This window comes from Zootoca vivipara, chromosome 2, assembly GCF_965207765.1.
Source record: "Zootoca vivipara chromosome 2, rZooViv2.hap1.1, whole genome shotgun sequence".
Classification (NCBI taxonomy): domain Eukaryota; kingdom Metazoa; phylum Chordata; class Lepidosauria; order Squamata; family Lacertidae; genus Zootoca; species Zootoca vivipara.
Genome location: NC_142584.1, coordinates 55,288,060 through 55,311,477, shown reverse-complemented (window position 1 = coordinate 55,311,477; position 23,418 = coordinate 55,288,060). Strand labels below are relative to the sequence as shown.

Below are 23,418 nucleotides of genomic sequence, written 5' to 3'. Positions count from 1 at the left end.
TCCCCAACTGAAATCTAAGTCAATAAATAAATGGTGAATGTGCAAAAGAAAACAGGTTTGATGACCACAATTAAATCAAAAGGACACAATTACCACTACCTAACTAAATTTGTAGAGCGATACAGATTATCTTATTCATAAGCAGGATCATTAAAGTGATTTTCAGTTATGGTTCACACCATATGCTCGTGATACAGAATGATACTGTGATTTATCTACAATATGCGCACATTGCATCCGGTGCAAAATCAGTGGTGTAAACACAATTGGCTAATCCACAACTTACACTCCTGTAGCACATATTCAGGGCCCGATAATTATTCCTCTGCACCGAATACAAAGTTGTAACACAGATCTGCTTCCCTTTTCCCTATTCTGAAATACTAGAGCATTGATTGGTGTCCTTTGGGCTTTTTAGGTCCTTATGTTTCTGGCTGCATGATTGCCAGACATGAGAATATGACGAGCATACATATTAATTTTACACAAATAACAAATGCCCTTTAGACATTGCTCCACATCACTCAGATCCATTCTTCTATGCACTCCTCTTGAGACCAAATACACTGGTTACATCTGACCAATCAATGTAAGCTATCTTCAAAGGCTCTTCTGCAGGTGCTCCTATTCAATGAGCTTCCTGTTGATCTCTAAGGTGGTGCACTCTAACCTCTGGCCATGACCCCTGGGACAATGATGTGATGAACTGAACACGAGGATCAAGAGAGGAGGAATAAAAGGTTTCTCTTAATGCAGGCAGAAAAGTAAAACTGCAAGATAGCGTAAAGGTTGGATCCAGACTGCAAAAGGGGTAGTTATAGAATAATAGGTTGAGCTTCTGTTTCTCTTTGCTTCCCATCCCCTTTCTTTTTGTCATGTTTTGAAAGTCTGGTTTGCTAGTTTTTTAATTGGGAGCTTTTCCAGTTGCAGAGCAGGAGGTACATGTTTTGAATGAATGGAAATCCCACCTTAATAAACCCAGATGTGCATGAACTTCATGCAAGTACACAGAACCCCCTTGCTGCTGCTTCACTCCTTCCTTCATGTGAGTGGACAAAACAAAGTAGGAAGTGACATTTACCATAGCTTACTGCCATATGTGAACTGGAAACTAAGCAGAGACGTACCCAGGGGTTTGTGAAACTGGCCCCCGCTGGGGGGCGCAGGCCCAGGGAGGGGGAAGAAATCACCTCTCAGACTATGGAGTGTACAATGTACTGGGTATGTGTGTGGTGGCATGCCCCGCCGCTGTCGCAGTGAATTCAAACGCAGGAGAAGCTTCCAGTCCTTCTTGCACCACGGCACAAAAGTGTGCGGTAAAGCAGGTGGGTGCCGAATCAGCTCCTTGCAAGGATGCAAGGGACCCTATGTACGTCTCTGAAACTAAGGTCAATGGCTTCCAAGCAAGCCAGGATTCGGAAGCCACATATGTCCTGGGGCTTATAAATCCTATTGGCAACATGGACTCCCACTTTCCCTGTGATGTTAATGCCCTTGATTATTGTAGTGTTTGTTCCACCCTCCTGCTGCCAGACCCTGTTGGTGCCTAAAACTAGGAAATGCCAGCAGGAACTCTTTGGGGCTTGTCGCTCTTGAGACAGCATGTCACACAGGGTGGCACAGGACTCTCTTGTGTCTCAAACCACAAATTCTAGAATTTCATCTATAAGCATGTTTTGTTTGTTTGTTTGTTTGTTTGTTTGTTTGTGTGTTTGCTCTACAGAGCCAGCAACCTAAAAGAGAGCCTAAAAAGGTGTAAGAATTTTGCCATTCCCTCCCCAGGTCTACAAATATCCCCACCCCTATTTTTTTCAGGGTATGCATGGCCTTGTAAAAGTGTGCAGGGGGTAGTGGATATATATGGTGCGCCGTTAGTAGATAACCCATATAGATACAGATAATTAAGTATGGCAATGTAGCCTCTTTTATTCTTCTTCATGGTAATGGGATGGGCCTGCAGTCCAGGGTGTCCTGACCTTGAAGTGTCGCCCCCTCCTGGGCTTGGGTCTAGGACCGTGGTTCCCAATGTGGGGTACAAGCCCCACGGGGGGGGGGGACAAATGTGATTTTAATGGGGGTGGCAATTTGAGAATGAGTTATTAATAGTTAATGACTTTTTAGGCTTCTTCCACATGAATAGGAGTTCACTTTTTGAATAATAAGAATTATATGTCACCGGGGGGGGGGCACCACGATTTGAGAGATGCTTAGGTGTGGCATGGCCAAAAAAAGGTTGGGAGCTGGTCTAGGGTATGATTATAGTATAAGCAGTTACTTCTTAGTTAAAGCTACAGTGGTGCCTCGACTTACGAATTTAATCCGTTCCGAAGGCACCTTCGTAAGTCGAAAAACGCCATTGGAAACGCAATTTCTCATAGGAATGCATTGAAAATGAAAAATTCGTAAGTCGTAGCAACCCTATCTAAAAATTCGCAAGTCGAAAAATCCCTATCTAAAGCCGCCGCGGTTTTTTCCCGGATGTCAAGATGGCCATTACCCCCATTCGTAAGTCGAAAAATTCGGTTGTCGAGTTGTTCGTAAGTTGAGGTACCACTGTATTAAGTAGAGAGAAGCTGGCTTTTTGTAGCATTGGGTGAAGCACTGCCAGTGATTGAGAGTTGGGACTTTGCTTCTCTATTCTCTTTGCCCTATATAGCTATTCCCAGTACACACACCCCTTCACAAGCATTTAGGTCTCAGTATCCAGTCCTTTCTCTCTCTTTACTCATTTCTGTTTCCCCACCTCTTGTCAAGCACACTAAATTCTTTGAAAAACCTAAGGTTGTAAATTATGGAAAATAATGCATAAATCTGAGCAGTTTTGTGTTAACAGCTGTGCTGAAGACCGAGGATAGGCACAATGTTAAAAGAGAGAGGGAGAATCAAACATTGTAGAGAGAATAAGGTGTATGCGATTTGAACAATTTATTCAGATACCACTATCTGGATTTTGGCGGGGAGTAATTGGCTCGGAAAACATGCAGATCTACAATGTGCTTGGACACCTGGGCATCATAAAGAGCATCTCAAAGAGCCAACCATTTTCATGCTGTTTTCCTTGGCTTGACAAGTTTAGGCAAGGATCTCGATTGGCATCTTGCATGTCTATGTCAGTCTGGGATTCAGCCAGCCAGACAACACAATTCCCTACTAGGGCTTTCAAATGCTAGAATAGTTACGCTAGAACATGCAGAGGAACCTAACAGTACCAGTTTTGCTGTTGGCAAACCTCATGGATGACTACAGGATGCTTTCAGAATCTAAATTTCTGCTCAGAAATTTAATAGGAAGCATGCATTGACTCTGTGTACTTCCCAAATTACAAGGCAAATAGGGGTGATTTGGGTGAGGTTTTCATATTCTGTAGTTGGATTGTGCTGTTAACAAAGCAATGGATCAGGATCTTCCGAAAGTCCCAGGTAGACCTGGGTGGCCTTTTTTAAAGAAAAAAGAGAAAAGGAAAAGTGAAGCCTAGTCGATAAGAGAGCTCTCTCTTTCTGTATCTGCAAAAATATGTAATGGGGAACAGAAACCCCATTTTAAAAAATAAAAATAATAATCAGTTGCCTACAATTTTGTGGGCTTAATCCATTTTGGAGAGGCTCTTATGTTTACAAACTTCATGCATCTCTGTAAAACTAAAAAAGTTATATCCCTTTTTATATTCCCCATTGTAGTGAATGGAAAGAAAACAAGAGATTCATTTTTCTAGCAGATCTATTTGGTCTCAAATAATGTGTTGAGCTGAAAATACATAAAAGTTGCTAAAACAGATAGGTTGCTTCCCAAAGCTACAGGTACGGGTTGAATCTTGTGGCTGGTACACAGTCTTAGTATATACCGCTTCATGGCACAGTACACACAGACAACTTTTTGAGAGGGGTTTTATAGCTACTGGCTTATACTGAAGATGACAGTATGAAGAAGCATTGTCCAGCGAGAGCTTGAGTATGCATATCAGTACCCTTTAAAATGGTAAGCCTTTTCCCTAATCGAGATCCTGAGTCAAGGAAGGAGACTATGTGCATTTAGATAATCAAATCCTGGCAGGCTTCTGACCACGACACATGCCTTTCCCCTGAGGACTGAGTAGGATCACAATGTTGTAGCTCTTGTGGTGCCTCTCTCTCTCTCTCTGCCTCTTCCTGGGGAGCTGCTTCTATTCCCTTTCCCCTTCTTGTTCGAGTGAAGACCAGGGTAAGGAATGGCTGGGGAAGGCCCCTTTGATCTCAGAGGAGGCAAGCACCCTTACCCGTCACAGAAGCTTGGAGCAGGGCTGTTTCCCAATGAGGACAGGCAATCTAGTTTCTGCAGCCAACTGGACCAACTGGATGGTGCAATTCTTTGGCTGGGTGTGGCACTGACAAGAGGTACTGTGTGGCCTTGATATGGGTCCTTTGTATCTTATTTCTGGCTTACAATGGCAACCACTCCCCCCACCACCACCATTTCTGCATCCCAGATGCTGACTTCCAGGCATGTGAAATGTGCTGAGAGCCACCAGGCTTCTCCCCCACCCCCACCTCCAAAGGAGCAGAGCCTATATCATGCCATTGCTGAGCAGTGATGTGGGGAGATGGCAGTGTGAAGAGAAAATTGAGTGTTCTACACTAAAACACCTCTGTTGTCTAGGCTGCAATCCCTTTGCTATCCTTACCTTTCTGCCCCCAGATGCTCATTCCACCCACAGAGCCAGCAGACACTGTTGCGCACTCCCACCGCCCAGTTGTGAGAGGAAGCAAAGAGGTACTGAATGGACTAAAGTTCCATTTCCCTTGCCCTTGCACAATTCATGACAGGCTGGGTAAAAGATCAAAGCTACCCTTTTGGGGAGGATTGTCAAATTTCTCTTGAGCTCTGACAAGACCCTGTGTTTCTGACATTAGGCAGGTCTGACATGGGAACATGGAGGGAGATCCATCCCCTTCTTGATCAACAAAAGTTGAAGGGCCGTGCCTCTGGAAAATGGGGAGGAGAAGGACCCTAGCCCTGAAGCTACTGAAATGCTTTCTATGAGCTCGAGGAGAACAAGTCAGTTCATCAACCATTTCAGGATCCAGTTATGTTTTGGAAAACAAGTGCCTTTCTACTTGTTCTTCACTGCTACAGAACCTGAAGTGTGCATTGCAGGCCAGATGTGACAAAGCTAGCTAGCTCGAGGATTCTTTGTTTATATATTATTGGAAGTATTCTTTCATAGGACTGAAAGCATTCACTGAACAATTCATTCAAGTTGAAGCAAGGTCTGTCTAAACAAATTATTCTGCTGTGCTATTAAATGAGAAATCAGCACTTCTATTCTACAAATAACCTAAATGACACCTGTGCTGGAAAAAACCATGTATTTATTTCAATGTAAACCAATTATTTCTATGTCAACCAACTGTTAAGTAATTCAAAGCCAGTCAACCAAACAGGTTTCAATATTTGGAAGCCCTAGTTTGCATGATTCCTGCCTTTTCTTTTCTTTCCTTCCAAATGATATTTATTCATTTTATAAAGAAAAAACAACAATACAAAATACAAAAAAGCAAAAATGTAAAAAAGACAACAACAAAAAGAAAAAGAAAAAGATATCAATAACAACAATCTTTCTTTTTTCATAACATTGTATGTTCCTCGACTCCCTCTCACTGGGTCCATTTTTAACTCCATCTTAAGCAGTTTCCATATTAATTTATTTTCCAACATTTAAACCTTCTATCTTCCTCACAATTATCATTTTCTTAAACATCAATTATCCTTAACCAATAATCATCTAATTATTTCTAACCACTAATTAATTTCCCATTTATCTATCTTAAATTTCACCCCTTAGCCTAGAAATTAATTCCCAAAAATATCCATATCTTCAAATATAACCTCTACAATCTACTAACACTAAAACACTTGCATCTATTTCATTCCCCTCCCTCCCCTGGAAACGGGATTTCCCGGACGGTTCAGCCAGTTCCATGAATCAATCCAGTTCAGACCATCTTAATCAGTCGGAGAATAACAACTACTGTAATGTTGTTCTTCACCCCACTCCTACCCTTTTGCTGCCTATCTACCACTCTTCCTCCCCCCCCCCCGGCTGTCTCCCCAGTTCTTTACCTACAGCTCGATGCCAACCATCTAAATTATCCCTTTTCAATCCTTCTTGCTCTCTCCCAAGTTTCCAAGCTATTACACGATGCCTTCCCTCAAAATTTGCACTTTTCAATCCTTTCACAATTTCTATTCCCCTTAAATTTTGACCCCAGTGTGTGTCCTGCCCTCCCTCTCTCACTAGGAGAGCATTATTCCACACTGGTTCTTCTTCAAAAACCTTTTGATTCAGGCATGGGTTTTGTTCCACCCCCTCTCACTGGAAGAACAATAGTCCATGCCCTTTCCTCTTTTCCTTTATCCATTACATTGTCCAGGACTGATAAGTGCTCATCTTGCATCTCTAGGCTCTCCGGTGGAATTAGTCCTTTTACAATTTCCTCACACTTCTGGTTCATTTTTTCAATCTGTATTGTATTCTGACGTACTTCATTTCTTAATTCCCATAGCAGTTCCAAAAATTCTACTTGGAAGTCAGCAAAGTCAAGTGGTGTTGTGTCTGCTGGCATCTTGCACTTCTCAAGTTTCATAAACACAGCAGAGTTGTGGGGCAGGAAATGGCGCAGATTATAATTCCAATCTTCAAGAAACATCCTCGCTGGATGCAATTTAGCATTTTAATTTCTTACTCATACATTTTCCCCATTCATATACTTTTATGAAGAGCGCATTTAGCCTTCTCAGTCTTATATTTTGCAGTCTCTTCAGATCTTAAAGTTCACGACCTCAAAGAGGTAAACACATTCCTTCCTTTTGTGATGTCACAATGGCGGCTCGCTGATCCATCCAGGGTCCTGATTCCCGCGTACAGGGGAACTTCCCCAGACTTCTAGCAAAGTCTTTTGCAGGGATTTCCCTTTAAATCCACCCTTCTCCCATTTACCCTGCCTTAAGGGGAGATTTTAGGTGCAATCTTTGGGAATTTGAAGCTTCCTGTCAATCTCTCCGGCTTCGGGTAAATTAACCGCTTCTCTGTTCCCTTAGTGGGGGAGATCGACTTCCGTTTTTGAATCTCCTCCCATGGCCAATTCCTTCCAAATTAAAATTTTAAAATCCCTTTTCTTTTACTCACGGTGTCCAATGTCCTCAGATCTCTTTATTCTAGGGAAAAATCCACCGCTCCCCTGTGCCGGCTTGGAGCTTCACTCTGTGAAGGTAGCAATCGGCTCAAAATGGCGCCTGCGACTCCACTCCGCTCGCTCTCGGGGCTCTTAAAAGAGCTTACCAGGGAGTGGAGGATTCACTTCTGGGTGCAGCTGAGCTCCCAAACGCCCAGAAAGCTCGGTCTGGGGTTCTTTTGGGGGTCCGCAGCACTCTCGCTGCTCCCCCCTCCCTCACAGTGCCAGGAACCTCGGAGCTTGAGGTTTCCTCGCCGATCAGCGCTGGCAGTAGACTGGAAGTCTCTTTTCTTTTCTTTTCTTTTCTTTAGTCTAACAGGTAAACTAAGGTGGAGGACAACAAATAGTCCACCGTAACTGACCGCATTTTCCTTAATGCTCATATATTAAATCTGAGGTAGAGCCAGTACAGATATTAAGTAGAGCAGCAATTATGGCAGCGCCTTTGCTATGAATCCATGTTTCAAGGTAATGTTAAGCCATGGTTTGTTTAGCTTAACTGTGGTTTTATTTCCACATCTCAACTCTCTTCCCAACAAATTAGCTATGGTTTTTTGGGAGCCAACAAACCATAATCTGAAACCATGGCAATCCTGGCTTGCATTAACCATGGTTTGGTGTCATGTCTGATCAGACTATCTTGACTTCATCCTAGTCCCCCCCCCCCAAAATAATCTCCATCCCAGCCATTCACTTTGTATGGTTACAGAGGTACGGGACAACGCTTTCTGCACCTTGTCCTCACTCTACCTGACAATAGGTTTCTTCCTCCACAAACCTCCTTGCTGACTAGCCCTCTCTCTACTGCCTAGCTCTGCAGCTCCCTTGTGGGAAGAAAAAACCTGAGAAAAACGTTGGGCCATTTTCCTAACATCTATCCAGGAACACATAATAAAAGCATAACTTTGCTCTTAGCAACTTATCCAATTTTAAAAACCAATGCAAAAACCCACATGAAGGAAGCAGACAACGCCAACGTTTGCTCCTCCACACTCAAGTGCTTTTTGCAGCTCTGCTTCTGGGAAAGCCACATTTGCGAATCCTCTGTACTTAGTACATTGTTGACCGAAGAGTGACTCCAGAAAGCTATGTCCATGGACCCAAGCATACATGCTCCCTTGAGGCAGTCACACTCACGCTGGACCCTAGGTATCAAGGCTGTGAAGAGCATGTGACAGGTATTGTCCAGTAAAGAACAATAAAAAACCCATACATACACCTGGTACTTCTTCATGTTTCCTTGGAAGGTGAATAAACTTCTTAATATGTGTAATCTAAATTGGTATTCTTGGGACCTAAAACACACAGAGAGGTCAGTGTCTGTGCCATAGCTACAGCAGACAAGGCTTTCTGTCATAGACTCCCTCTGCTGCTGCTGCTGCTGCTGCTGCTGCTACAAGGATTTCACAGCAATTGGAATCCCACATGCATGCGGTCAAAGACTGGAACAAGGAAGAGGTAAGGATCTTTGTCAACCTGTGGAATAGATAGGATGTGCAAATGGAATTCCAGAGAATGTACTATAATCTAGTAGTATTTAGCCAGCTCTCTGAAGAAGTAGGCCTACAGAGGTTGCATCATTCAGCTCACCAGTGAAACAGGAAGATGAAGACTTGTATAAAAAAGAAATAAGAAAGTCACCACTCCCAATAAAAACTGTAACAGAAGCCAGTCCTGAAATGCTAAAAAGAGGCAGGGGGACAACAAACCAACATCAAATGAAACAAACCACTGTTCCTTTGTTTGTCTGTGAGTGGAACCTTACTTCTCCACAAACCGTGGTTTAAACAAACTATGGCTCAGCATTGGGTCCGAACTGTTCTCCTTTCACAAAACAGGACAAAGGTGAAGAAGGTACGGAGAGGGTTTTCAAAAGAAATGTAACACCAAGCCAGAGTTGACAAAAGCACCGAGAGGATGCCTATTTAATTCAAAGTGGAAACAAACTTCTTATGCCTGCAACTGTATCCTTACCCTACGCCTTCTGTTACAGCCTTTTCTGGCCAGCGAAGACTGTAAATTTTTCATTGTTAGTGATACCGCCAGCTGAACCCACAAGAAATGGGACAGAGTTGCTGAAAAACCTTCTTCCATCTCCTGGCTGGCTTCGCTTAGTTCTGAAAGTGAGCAGAAGACTGGAGCTCCACTGGGGCTTTTAAACAGTAAGCAAGAATTATATGTGATGCCTGCATGAACGGGAACGCTCGTTGGTTATATGGCCAATCTCCTTCTCTTGTCTCTTACACACATACACTTGCATTCCATTTATGTGTAATTACATTAGCACTGTAATTAGTTTGCCAAGCTCCACTCACAAGTACCCCGGAGCCTATTCAAGTGACAAATGTACTTGATGGGTATGAGGCGATTAATGGCTTATGAATCGCTAAACGACGAGGCCTGAGGGTAAAGTTCTTTTTCCATTTATGCTCCATTTATCTTCCTCAGCATCATATAAAGTTACTGCTATTCATAAAGGTTGGGTTTTTTTTAACAACTACTGAGTGGAACTATTGGCTTTTGACAGTGTTCAACAGAGGAGCTCTCTTGGCCATCAAGTATCTTGCTCTTCACTTATGTCACAGGCATGAGAGAGAGAGAGAAAGTGCAGAGCCAGGACCATTCCTAGACAGTTCAGTGCTTTTCACTCTAGAGCAGCAGGGGAAATGTAATATGCAAGCAGCCCCTTGAAAGAGAGCTGGAATCACTATAGCAATCCCAGACACAGTGTTAAAGGAATATGTAACTGGACTAACACAAACGAATTCAAAAGTACACACAGGTCCTGCTTTTCGATATCCCTGGAAATTGTTTGTTAAGCGAGTGTTTGCATAACAAGTTGATGGCTTTCATTATTTCCTATGGGGACATATCTAATTCGTGATTTGTTGGTTCTTTCCCCCTCCCTGCTTTCTGACTGAAACTGCTGCAGCCAATCAGCAGAAGTCAAATAAAGGGGGGGGGAGGATATTTGTCTGATCTCTCCAGTTCTCCAATTTGTCCAATATCTCGTCCTCCCTCCATGCTTTCTGCTTAAAATGGCTGCTGCCAACCAGCAAAACGCAAACAAGTAAGGAAGTGAGCAAACTCTCAGCTGTTCAGATATCTGAATCAGCCGTTTGTGTAGCGAGGTTTGGGTATAATTCTTTGTGTTTGGATAACTGAGATTTTGGATAATGAGCATTCTGATAGCAGGACCTGCTACATAAAAAAAGGCCTGGGAAAGCCATGGTTCAACCACTATAGAAAGGAAGCCATCTATTTTTATCCCTCCTTATGTAAAATGAAACAAAATAAAAGAAGTGTGCATGCACACGAAAGCTCATACCAATGATAAACTTAGTTGGTCTCTAAGGTGCTGCTGGAAGGGATTTTTTAATTTTGTTTCGACTACGTCAGACCAACACGGCTACCTACCTGTAACTAGAACTATATAAAATGAGTTATGATGGATATAAATACTGCTTGATGGATGTTTACTAATTGCCAACTTTTTTAAAAGGAAGGACTGCTGCACCTAAAAATTGCATGACAGGCAGAAACAGAACATGTGATGCTTCCCATTAGATGTATGTTCTGAGGAAAGTGTCCAATGCTCAATTTCTGCCAGTCCTGCTTTAGGGCAAAAATACAGGTACAGGAGCAATGCCAGCAAGAAGGTTGTCAACTCTAGTGTTTTTCATAGACAGCGAAAGGCAAGGAAATGTGTCAAAACCTCACAATGGTCTGAAGTAAGTAGTCATAAATTCAAAACTTAGAAACAGAACTTCTCTGTTTGTTTGTTTGTTTGTTTGTTTGTTTGTTTAGTTGGTTGGTTGGTTTGTAATTATATTTATATATCCTGTTCTTCAGTATTTCTACCCCGAGGGCAGTACTACAAAACACTATTAAAAAAGGATCCCACTTTGCATTGCCAATGCAATCTCTCCGCTGAGATTAGCATCAGGCAAGGGTGAGGCTCCAGTCATCCCATTGAGAATTCTCTTTCTTTGGACTCTCATCAACCACGTCTTCATAATGATGTTACGTGGTAGAGGTGTGGTGGTTTGGCATGCTCATATTAGTCCCATTGCAATAGGATCAACAGTTTCCCATTAAATACACATTTTCTACTTTTGAAGTGTTCTGATAATGAATTGCTTAATAAGCCAGAGAGAAATATTAACAGATGAACCACCTTGTGCAATAACTGAGACTTATTTCCAGCTAAACTGCACTTCAACTGAAATCAATTTACTGAAACCAGAACTCCTTTCGCCCTGCAGAGTATATTGGAGAGGATGATAAAATTGCTCATGAGCAACAATTTTAAGGCCACTGGCTGTGCCATTAGTTGATTCCCAACAGCAGAAACCTAATTGTGTGTGTGTGTGTGTGTGTGTGTGTGTGTGTGTGTGCGCGCGCACACACACACACATGCATACTAATATGTATAACATATATAACCATTCTTAGATACTGAAATATAATAAATATTGCTGCAATCCTACAATTTTAAATGGAAGAAACTCTACTGCCTAAAGCCCTAAGTCTTTTATCTTCTTTTTTATTTTATTCTTTTGACAAATTTCAGCAGTAAGCATGTGGGCATCCTTTTTTTAAAAGCAGCATGAGGTAGATTTCAACTCAAAGTCAGTATTTCCTATGCACTAAATATTTATCTTACTTTTAATTTATGACCTTTTACATGTGTTTGTGGGAGGGGGATTGTTGGTTTTCTTTAGTTGTGGTTGTTGTTACATATTTTGTGTTCTCATTTGGTATTCTTATGCTGTAAATGAAGCATGGTATATAAATTTAATAAATAATAACAGCAGCAGCAGCAGCAATAACAACCTTCTTTCTGTATATAGCTTTTAAAAAGACACTTAGAATCTGTCTGCTTTAGTTTGAAAATGTCCTTTACCTATCCCACAAGGATGCTGCGAGAATAAAAACTATTAAAACTATCAGAATGTGAACTGGGATTTCAAAGCACGAGAAATAAATAGGACTGGTTCTCTCCCTTAATCCCCCAAACCCTTCCTTTGGATTTTGGGCACATACGATTTTTGTCCTGGTGTGCTCTGATTGTTCAATGACAATGATACCACATCATTTCAAAGCTTCCAACGGAAATTAGAGGCACAGTTCTGTCAAAAGATAAATCATGCAATCTGGCTACAGTATGGTGGGGTCAGGAAATTCTGAGCTGGAAGGGGTATGTATTTTTAAAAACCCTCTTAGAATATAAGTTCATCAAAACCACATTTTCCAGTGCTTTCTGAGCTCACAAGTCCTGAATCAAAAATACTGATGACCGAACTTCAATATTGGTGGGAATCTGTTTAAATCCATGCAAGTGCTTTCCTCTGAAATCGCTAAAACTTGCTTTCTGTTAGGATCAGGAGGTGAACTTGTTTATAAATCACCAGCTCTGGATGTATCCCATGAACGTCAAAAGGATTATTTAGAAATTGATGGGACCCTTCCATGCTTCCTTCCTTTCTAAATATTTACCTCTGATTTTGCTTCCTTTGTAAGAGGAATAAAGGGAACAACACAACACTTTCCTGCTTCTTTTTAGAGTGGTGCATTAAGATGCTCAGGTGATACAGTGATGAGTGCCACAGAAACCCTTCTCCATAAATGAAACAAAATACAGCTAGCATATGAGCCAAGCATGTGCTATGAAGCTCCTAGATATTTCATTATGAGCACATCCCGCTAATGCACTTAAAAGATGTACAGGAACCAATTAGCACCCTTTATGCCACCCACCAACATCAATTATTTCTTAAATTTAAGATGATGGCAAAATGTTTTTAGAAGTCACTTTATAATCAGCGCGCGCGCACACACACACACACACACACTGCCTCTGCAATAAAGCTCTCCTATCACAGAACTGTCCTGAGACTATGAGGCTATTTGGTTCCTAGTATCCTCTTAAGTCTGAATGCATAACTGGCTCCAGGTTTTGAGGAGGTTCTGAGCAAAGTGTCCCCAGTGCAGCCCCTATATAGCCCAGTTCCTGTGTGTGTATGCGGGGCCATCTTACCCTAGGGGTGTGGGACACCTGGGCACTGCGCTCTCAGGGGCCCCAGGCTGAGAGTACGGGGCCTGAGAGTTGAGTCTGGGGAAGAGTCCGCCCGCTGGTTGGAGCTGGTTGGTGTATGAGGGGGGCTTACCAGGAGATAAGAGGCAGGGAAAGCAGCAACTGACATACCTCCCCCATGCCCCCGAAGAAGCATGGCTCCTGTACTGGGGGCCCTGGAGTAGAATTAAATGAATGCCTCCCTTGTGTCAGATGACCTGTATACATTTCAGGGCTGAGTGGCAATGTGGAGAATTATCTAAACCTGTTTTCACTGCTTTCTCAAAGAACAGTCGTGATTGCACTAGCTGGGCTTCTCTAGGGAAGGAATGCCACAACTGAAAAGGCCCTTTTCTTTAAATTATAACACAGTTCTATCCTACTGAGTTCAATGGTGCTTTTTAGTAGGATTAAGTCTGTAATAGGATTGCAACCACAGGCAAAGTAAAATGATCGGAACATCAACAAATCTGGTTTATTCATTTTTTCTATCATTCTTTGTAAGAACATCCACTACATCAGAAGTGGTAATCCTAATGGATTTTCCAGCAGTAACTGAATCATTACTAGCTCCTCAAGTGCTGTCCCAGAGAGATCTGCATGGATTTTAAATTCTAATACAGCAGAACATTTTCCTCGCATTATGCTTCTGTACCCCCATGATGGCAAATATTGCAGTCAATGAGACCTCGGGTCTCTCTAGTTATAAAGCACTTATTTGTATTGATCACTTGAGGGCCTTTAAATACTTCATATCATGAACTTAATAATACATCCCACAGCTGCATACATTTGAAAAAATCAATTCTAATAGCAATGTTGCACATGTTCTGTAAAAAGTAATAACTTATTTAATGAAAGACCAACAAAATCAGCTCTGGAATGTCCAATGGAGCGGCTTCAGGTTGACAGTGGTGAAAAACTAACCAAGCTCCAGATCTGTTTCCAAGGCTTCTATAATTGCTAGTTCACATCTAATTCCTATGATTGATTGCATCCTCCATTCAAAACCATTAACACAGTGTTAAGTGGCAGTGGGTTTACTGGTTTTCTTATTCATACAAAAAGATTACTTGCACAATAAGCTTGTTCTAATCAGATGAGAACAAAAAAATTCAGCCCTCACTTGAAGGCTTCTTGTGCAACACATGGGTTACCAAAAAGAGTTCCAAGTAAATGAAAGCTGCCTTCAAAATTGATTATAGGGTATTTCCTGCAAACTTTATCCTAAGATGAGTTCACTTCCCCTATAAAATCAAAGAGCTTGGTAACCATACATGTGGAAGACAAATGGATGAATTGACTCTTAATGGCATCCTCCTCCTGTTTGTAATATATGAATAGCAATATGTAGTCAGACATGAACAAGGATGATCTTTACCACAGGAACTGGTTGGAAAGAAGATAGAAGGAAGTGGGCCTGACAATTAAAGGAAGTAGAATCCATGCTTAAAAGGACATGGCTTCCCACATCCCACCCACAATTCAAGAAACAAAATACACAGTGCCAAGAAGATGCAAGGTGGAACAGTATTAAGCACTACTTCAAATACAATACCAATATATCAATGATTTTGATTCAGACTTCATTTACTGAAGCGCAAAAGATAAGTTCCATAAATTGAAGATACCTACAAGGCATTTCAAAGACAAAACAAAATAGATTGTAACACAGCTCAGGAGAGGGGAGGAGGGGGGAGTTTAAAGAATCTTTAATCAATATTTAATCCAATAAAGATTGGAACATGAAAAGGGCAACGGAGTAGGGCAGTGGTTCTCAAAGGATGTGGTGTGCCACATTGGTGTGGCAAGACGATTCAAGGACAATCAAAGAAACATTTAAGCATTTCAGTACAGTGTAGTATCTGTATCTGTACAGTGGAACCTCTACCTGCGACCATAATTCGTTCCGGAGGTCCATCTTGAGGTCGAAACAGGTTGCTGGGAGAGGCGCCGTTGTGCGCAGGCGGCGATCGCTGCTTCTGCACATGGGTGAACGGCTTCTGCACATGCGCAAATGGCTATCACCCGCCAGTTGCTTCTGGGTTTGCCGCAGACGTTGGGCGAAATGGATGCAAGCGGAGGTGGACGTAATAAGAGGTTTGACTGTATCTCTCTCTATATATATATTGCAGAATATGGATAGGTATCTTTTCAAAATGAGAGCAGGAGCATCAATCGATACTGAGGACAATCCTAGTTGTGATCCAGAATCACTGTTCTAGAGTGCTGGAAAAGACTTGTTTTATACTTTCTGGATGCCCCACGATCATATTATAAGGTAATTTTTCCCCTCGTTATAAATCAAGCACTGCCAGGGGTTGTTTATTTGTGTTTCCCAATGTATTGCTTATCAGTAAAAGAAAGTTAAAAAAAATCAGTGTGGCGCAAACAAATTTTTATTCAGACAAGGATGTTTGGTCCAGACAAGTAAGTTTGAGAACCACTGGGTAGGGTTTGCCTTCTAATTAATCACCTTACCACGTGGAGTAACACTACAGATCCTATTCATAAGACACACATTGCAGAGCACAGAAAGCACTAGCCAGACTACTACGGTATCCTATTCAGTGTTGGAGAACATGCTTTGTCCCCAAGTTAAATCTCTGGCGTCTCCAATTAGGAAATCACATTGCAGGTGATGTTAAAGGTGCCTCTGCCTGACTCCCTGGAGAGTCACTGCCACGCAAAGTGGCCAATACTGGGTTTGATGGGTGAACAGTCTGATCTAGTAGAAGGCGTATGCGCTCTGGTCCCAAAACTGAGTAAAATATAGAATACTGATGATTAAAATCGAAATGTGTAAAGTACTGTATACACATTTCTGGGTCTACAGAGTGTACAAGAGAATTATTTATTTTTTGTAAAAGACCAATATACTAAACTGTATTTCAGGAAATTATATGTGAAACATCTCCTACAGTTCCATCTACAAGTGTATCTTCATCTCTCAGCCCCCTCTCTCATCAGGAGAAAGCCGAACACAGAGACATTATTGACAGTGCCTCTAATCAGCTGTTACTGGCAGTACAAACAGACTGATCAGGAAATCAACTGCTCATGAGAAGAGCTTTGCTCCCACGCACCCAAGCTCAATTTAATAACTGCTTTCCCTTCCTCCTTGAGGAATAAATAGACCTTAATTAAGCCTTACTGGAGACTGTGCATTAGATCAGGTTTTCTCAAACCGGTAGGGGCCACCCTCCCCACTTGAAGAGCACAAGAGACCCTTGGGGGAACAAGAAGGACTCCTAGCTTGGCCATCGGTACCTGAGCAGCTACAATTTTCTCCCCTCCCGCCCATCAAATGTGCCTTTACAGTATTTCATTCTGTTACGTAAATAGAGAAAGCAGCTACAAGACTCAAAGAAGGACAAACAGAACAAGAAAAATGGTAGAAAGGATAATGCAATAAAAGAGAGAAGAGTAAACAGCACTGTGGAGCTGCAAATACTTTGCAGCATATAACTTTTTGTGAGAAAGCACCTCAAAGCTAAAATTGAAAAATGTCATAAAAATATTATGTGAGGTATACCAAAAATCACGAGTGATCATTGTCCTAAACTAAGTGTCTCCAAAGACTGAGCTGTGAGCCTGGAGGTTGAATGTCCCCTTTGGATCAAGTAACAGACACCTGGGGGAGTCACCAGGTACCCTTAAACATCAGTCTTAGTAAGACCTTTGTACGAGGGGACCTGGTGCATTCAGCGTTCCACTAGGGCTAGTTGACACACTTCTGTCTACCATACTCAAGAGTGTTGGAGGAATGAAAATGCCAGTGCTGGACAGTTTCTAGGCTGAGGATATACTCAACATGGAAAGTTGTTTGAAAAAAGGGTGCTGCAGAAAGCTTTGAGCCAAAGATGTAGGAGGTTTGAAAACCTCTGGCATAGACAATAGTCGTAGTGCAGGAAAAAGCAGAGAATTCAACTACCTGAGAATATCAGCTTTCAGCTTTAACAAGAGTAATTTCTGCTTCGTGTGGATTTGAAATGGCATAAATACTGTAAAATATATGCTTTAAATTGTGCTGAGATATCAAGAAGTCAGACAGGTGGTGTCAAAGATTTCCAGTGGCTCCTTGCCTTCCCCATGTTTAAATTATGCAAGTTAGTTAAATTGCAAAATAAAGTATGTGAAGTTGTCCAATTTGTATAATTTATACAGGTAACAGAATTTAGCACAGATTGTTATGGAATCTGCATTGCTTAGACATATGTATTGAAAACCAGTCACTCATATGACTTGATAGTTCAATATTAATATGTGCGAACCTGCCTGGATGACAGACAATGAATACTGTTAAACTTCTTTTTTGACAGTACTGCTTCCCCCTCTGATTGCTCTGCTACTATTGATGCAGATTGATACTATTGATACTATAGGGCTGACTTGCTCTCATGCCACAGTAGGCTTGTTACTCTTGCAAGTGGCCAGGTTCCTTACCCTAAAGATGCAAGGATCTCTATGCCATTAAATGCCTGAAGAAGATCCCCAATATTGTAACTCTCTGATTGCAATTGGCTTAGTTGCTCTGATGTCACAGCATGCTTTCCAAGTCTTTGGTCAGACAGTTCAGTAGGGAAGCCTTTGATTCTGAATTCCAAGATCCACAGGATACTTTAGACGAACAATCTGAAGTGCATTACACAATGGAGTTGAAAATAACATCTTGTGGTCTCAGAGTCTTTCACTAGTAATTTGATATGGTTTTGTTGCCTACAGTCTATTGCTTGGAATATATATCTATATCTACACCTACACAAACACATACACCTGCATCCTATGAATTATAGCATGATTGAATATGAAAGGATATATTAAGGCAATCTTTAATATACAGTATCATGCCATCTTACACAGTCCAATGAAATTTTTTACACAAGCTGGCTTTTTAAACAAGAAGCATCTACCTTGCCTGCTTGCTGATTTCCTGTATTAGAAACTGCCAAGACACCTACTATAAATCTTTTGCTGAATCTGTGGCCCACTTATTTTATTGCCATCAAACAAACCACACAGGGCTTTCTGGTTTTTCCTTCATCAGCATTGCTGTGGTTTATTTATGTGTATTTAGCTCTTAAAAGTTCCTTTAGTCAGTTGTCCATTTTTAAAGAGCTTCCTTTGGAGACTCTGGATTCTAGGGCAAGCTGCTATTTGTGTTTTCAGACTCTGGGCTCTCTGGCTTAAAGCCACACGTTCTCTTGGGAGTCTTCCTGCTGGTTCTTTTTCTATTATTTTCTACCTTCACCAGTAGATTATAGAGGACATTATAGTGCAATTACATCCTTCATTACTCTAAGTTCAGAGGTATTAAAGAACAACTCATTTTTAGAACATGTGATCTTGCAACCATCCCTCTGGAACTGTTTTATACCTACTTCTTCTCAGGTGACTAAAGACATCACCTACTTCCAGTTACGTCCTGTAATTAATTAACGAATTAACAAAACAAAATGATCCTACGTATGTTCAAAAAATAAGCCCTAAGGAATTCAATGGGACTTAGTCCCAGAGTAGGACAGCAGCCTAGGACCATTGGCATGGAATATACCTTGAAGAGTCTTAGCATTTCAATAAAGAGGCCAGGTAACACTTCTAGTTAGGGCTCTGTTAAGTTTTGGGAAGTAGGGCTACTTGGAAAAGCTGGATTTGCAGTATTGGGCAACTGCTAAAGAAAAAGTAACCCCATCACAACAAAAGGTGGAACTCAGTTGGAATGATCATATCTCCTTCTTAGCGTCTGCAGCATGAACAGATGTTTCCATGGTATAATGCTTGAGGCAGGCAATGGGGTCATCAGCTTCTCAACTAGCCCCCAAGAGGTACAGAAGAACAGAGCTGGAAAAGTTGTTCTGCTTGCCTCTAAAGGCAAAAAAAAGAAATAAATTATCTTACTATGGTTATGAGCTGGGTTAAGACTTTGCTTGCAATAGGAGCTGTAGGTACTCTTCACATATACTAGGACGGGGTGGTGGTCATTGGTTTCCCACTGTTTCTCTGTCTCTTGGGGGAAATAAGTTATGAAATGGTGTTCTTGTGAAGCAATAGTGCCCATAGCTGTTGCCACTGTAGCCCAAGGAGGAGCCTAAGATGCCAACAACAGAGGAGGGAGCAGGAGCATGAGAATATGGACACTGAAAATCTAACCTCAGTCCTATGTGCAGTGATGCAGAGAGGATTGTGTCAAATAAAATAGTTAGAACAGCTGAGATTAACTTTGAGATTCATTGAAAGAACCTTTGAGCTACAGGTAGAGGTCCTTGCAGTAATGGGATGACTTCACTAGATAAAACACATTGTCTTTTTGCACATTCTCTGAGACTATATTTGTGGCAGAAAGAGACTGAGCTTAGCTACTGAATCAGGAGGATAGAAAAGAAGGGGGGCTCTGTGGGGGGGGGGAGATGGCTATGTAACAGCGAAGGGACTTTTCATGCCTTTGAAGTCTCACTAGTCACAATCATAAAATAGCTTTGGATTAAATGGAGATCACAATATGTGGCGTGAAATCTTAATAAAAACATAAATGGCCCAGCTTCTGCTTAAAAGGAAAACAGTCTTATGCTGCCTATAATGTCCTATATGTGAATGTAGTTCAGTGTTTGATCCAAATTACTTTAGACCAACTTTCTTTATTATCGCACATGGCAGCAGCAGCAACCAATAAAACCATCAGACACAGTTAAATGTTCATCACGTTATCGGGTGGCAGCTCTTTACATTGCGTTTTTTCACCAAGTAGGGGAGCTGATAGCCAGCATGAGCTTCTGACAAAGAAAATGGACTTTTTCTGTTTTGTGCTTGATGAATTAATTGTGCATTTTGTTTATATTGAGGCTTTTCTGCTTCTGGGTAAAGATGTCTACTTTATATTGAAAGTACTCCAGAAAAGTAGAATATTTGTTTATTTCTGGGAGGCATATGTAATCAGCACAGCTAAAAATTCCATCTCAGGGGTGGGGGATATAAACTAGCATGGAAAAGGCATTAGAAATTATACTAGGTAGAGCAATTCCATGTCATCAGGTGGGTGAACTAGGGGTTCTAATAGGTATTTTTCCTTACTCTCTATGTAGCAGTAAACTTCTGTGCAATTCTTCATTGTTGTTTTTACTTTGAGGACAAGAACTAGTTTGTTTTTAAAATGGAATATACAAGATGAGGAAAAGGCAACAGCCAATACACTGCCTTCCGTAAGCTAAAATTAGGACCCCTATTAGAGTCCTAATTTGGTACAACTGTAAAGCTGCCTTATTTTCTCAGGATGGCCCCAATAAGGTGTCACTTGACTTCTTGGAAACCTCGTATTTTCGGACCAATGTGCCAACAAGTCTACAATCCATATGGCTACAGATCTGTCCCCACACCCACTTTTAAGCAGGGAATTCCCATTGCAATATGAGAATTTCTGGAACCAGCAATGGAAGGGAAGGAAAACAAGGTACTAATTAAAGCAAGACTTTGGACACTTCCCGGACTGCTTTACAGTCCTATTCCTACTGTCTTTAATGTGGCATACTCAGAAACAAGTTTGCGCAGGCTTGCAACTTTAGTGTAGGATAAAAATGTAGGACACAGCCCTAGAGAAATGACATAAATGTGTTATGGAGTTTATCACACCTTTACACACACACTGTGACATCTACCTCAACCCGATCTTTCATAAAAGTGTGATTGTGGGGGCTGTGCATGTATACTGAATAAATATAGCTTAGCCCTGAGAAGGGGGGGGAAACCCTCAGTGAAGGAGATATGTGGTAAATTCCCAGCTTATTTCCTGTAATACGTTTGGTAAACGGCTGTGTCAACCTTGCAAAAACTAGAGGCCACAGCACCATCCCACTTCACAGAACTGAGTATATTGAAGGCTCAGATAGGGCTATGGTGAGGTATGCTCACAAATATGACCCTTCACCAGAACAGCAGGAGGCTAGAGGAAATCAGTAATGTGGAGCTATCTTGCCTTGGTAGCATACAGAGTCATGGTTGTCCCCACATGGGGTTGTCCCCAAACTCACTCTACCCAAATCTGGAAGGGACAAAGTGATTGGCAGATATGTCCACTAGTACAAAATAATTGTCCTAGGCAAATAATGTACTGCTAAAGTAAGACTACACCTTAGTCATTATAACTGCTCCTCCTCCCTTTTTTTGCTTATAACATTTTCAGGATATGAAAGAGTCACAATAATCCCAAAGTAATGGGTGCTATTTTTTAAAAAAACCCAGTAAGAACATAAGAAAAGCTTGCTGATCAGGCCAAAGGCCCATCTAGTCCAGTATCCTGTTTTCAAAATGGCCAACCAGATGCCTGTGGGAAACCTACAAGCAGAACATGAGCAGAAGAGCATTCCCAGCATACCATGGTTTCCTGAAACTGGTATTTGGAAGCATACTGCCTCTGATGTGGAGGCAGAGAATAGACAATGTCCAGTAACCAACTGCAGCCTTATCCTCCATCTAGATCAGGCATCCCCAAACTCGGCCCTCCAGATGTTTTGGGACTGCAACTCCCAAAACATCTGGAGGGCCTAGTTTGGGGATGCCTGATCTAGATTGTCTTTTGCCTGTTGCCTTTCAACTTCTCAAAGATCATCATCCTTCATAGACTGGGACAGTTTTTTCCTTCTTTTTTCAACAATATGCACGAAAGCCTACTGGTTGTGAAAATTTGTCTTTGGTTTAAGATTGGTGAGTGTGCAACCCAAGAGAATTTTTTTAAAAAAACACAAAAAACCACCAACACTTACCCATTTCCTTAAGCTCCATGTTGAAAAGTTCCAGCCAGCAAGCATCGATTTCATCCAGGTCATAGCGACTTGCTCTTTGGGAGTATGTCCTGGTGACATCTAAACTGTCAGAGCTGGACAAGTTGCTTGGTGAGGTTTGTGGTGATGAATGTTCTAGAACAGGAACGATCCTAGGGGAAAAAACAAGTATGGACATAAAAGAGAGGTCCAGAGAGGAAGCAGGTCCTCGTTACAAGAATGGGCATTTGAATACTGAAATTTAAGAAGACTAAGCTTAATTTATGCCTAAATGTCAACTCATTTTGATAAAAAAATTACCATTTTGGAGCAGAATAATTTAGCAATATTTATACCACAAACAGAAACTGGTTTAACCATTATGGCTTTTCCCAAGGAACCTGTGGAGCATAGTTTTGTGAAGTTGTTAAAAATTCAATTAGAAAGATTATTGGCATATTCACAGAGCTATAGCCACTAGGATTTCTTCAGAGAAGGTGAGATAGTTAAGCTGGTTGAGACATTGAGAGAAAAGATGGCTAGTTTTTAGTAATTTCTGGCCAAAGAGTTCAATGAGACTCCAAAACTTGCATATGCACACCAAAAACAAACAAATGACCAAGAAATTAAAAGGAATCACTTCCCAAAATTTCTCAAATTCTACAGGGCTGAAGTGCCAGACTGGGAAAATTATCTGGGGCACCTGCTTATTATTAAAGCCAATTTAGAATCACCTCAAAAGTGGCACTGACTTCCGACTCTTTGAAAGACCTTTGAGTTGCTGTCAAAACCAATGACACAAAAATAATGGCTTGTTTGAGAACTATTAACCTCTCTGACAATCAGGAAGTGCTTTTTAAAAGACCTAACATGAAGAGAATAAACTATATGTACTAAAGACTACATAATGGGTTTTAATAATCAGCAGTGTCAAGAAAAAGGTGTTTCTGAGTGACAAGAAAGATATAACCATTCAACACTGTTACAAAGCTCTGAGTACTTCCCCCTTGACCTTGCTGATAAAACTCACTGTTGAAGTGATTCACATGGCAAATGGTTTCGGGGACACCTTTAGTGTTGGCACCACAAGAGGTGTAACTTTCAAGGGACCATGGAACTGCTGCTCAACTATTAAGTCACGGGTAATATTACTGAGGAAGAACCACTTCCCAAACCAAACCCTGGGTAACTCAGCGTTTATCAGGAAACAATTGCAAGATTATCTCTAAGGACAAGCCTGAGACCAGAGATGGCACGAAACAGTTGGTCCAAGAGGGAATTCCCTGTAATGTTAACAATAAAATAATAAAACTAAATAATTGATAATATGATGTTCTTTTAGATAGGCCACCTAATCATAAAGCTAGTACAGTCATACCTTGGT

The 23,418-nt window shown here is 41.3% G+C and overlaps 1 protein-coding gene across 8 annotated transcripts in view; it reads right to left on the bottom strand.

Annotated features, from left to right (window-relative positions):
* The window catches only part of JADE2 (jade family PHD finger 2), a 153,326-nt gene that overhangs the window by 43,279 nt on the left and 86,629 nt on the right, over positions 1–23,418 (bottom strand). For all 8 annotated transcript variants that reach the window (XM_035105461.3, XM_060271668.2, XM_060271672.2 and 5 more), the window contains one exon: positions 22,038–22,207. In XM_035105461.3, the coding sequence (XP_034961352.2) occupies positions 22,038–22,207 (170 nt within the window). The remainder of the gene's footprint in view (positions 1–22,037; positions 22,208–23,418) is intronic.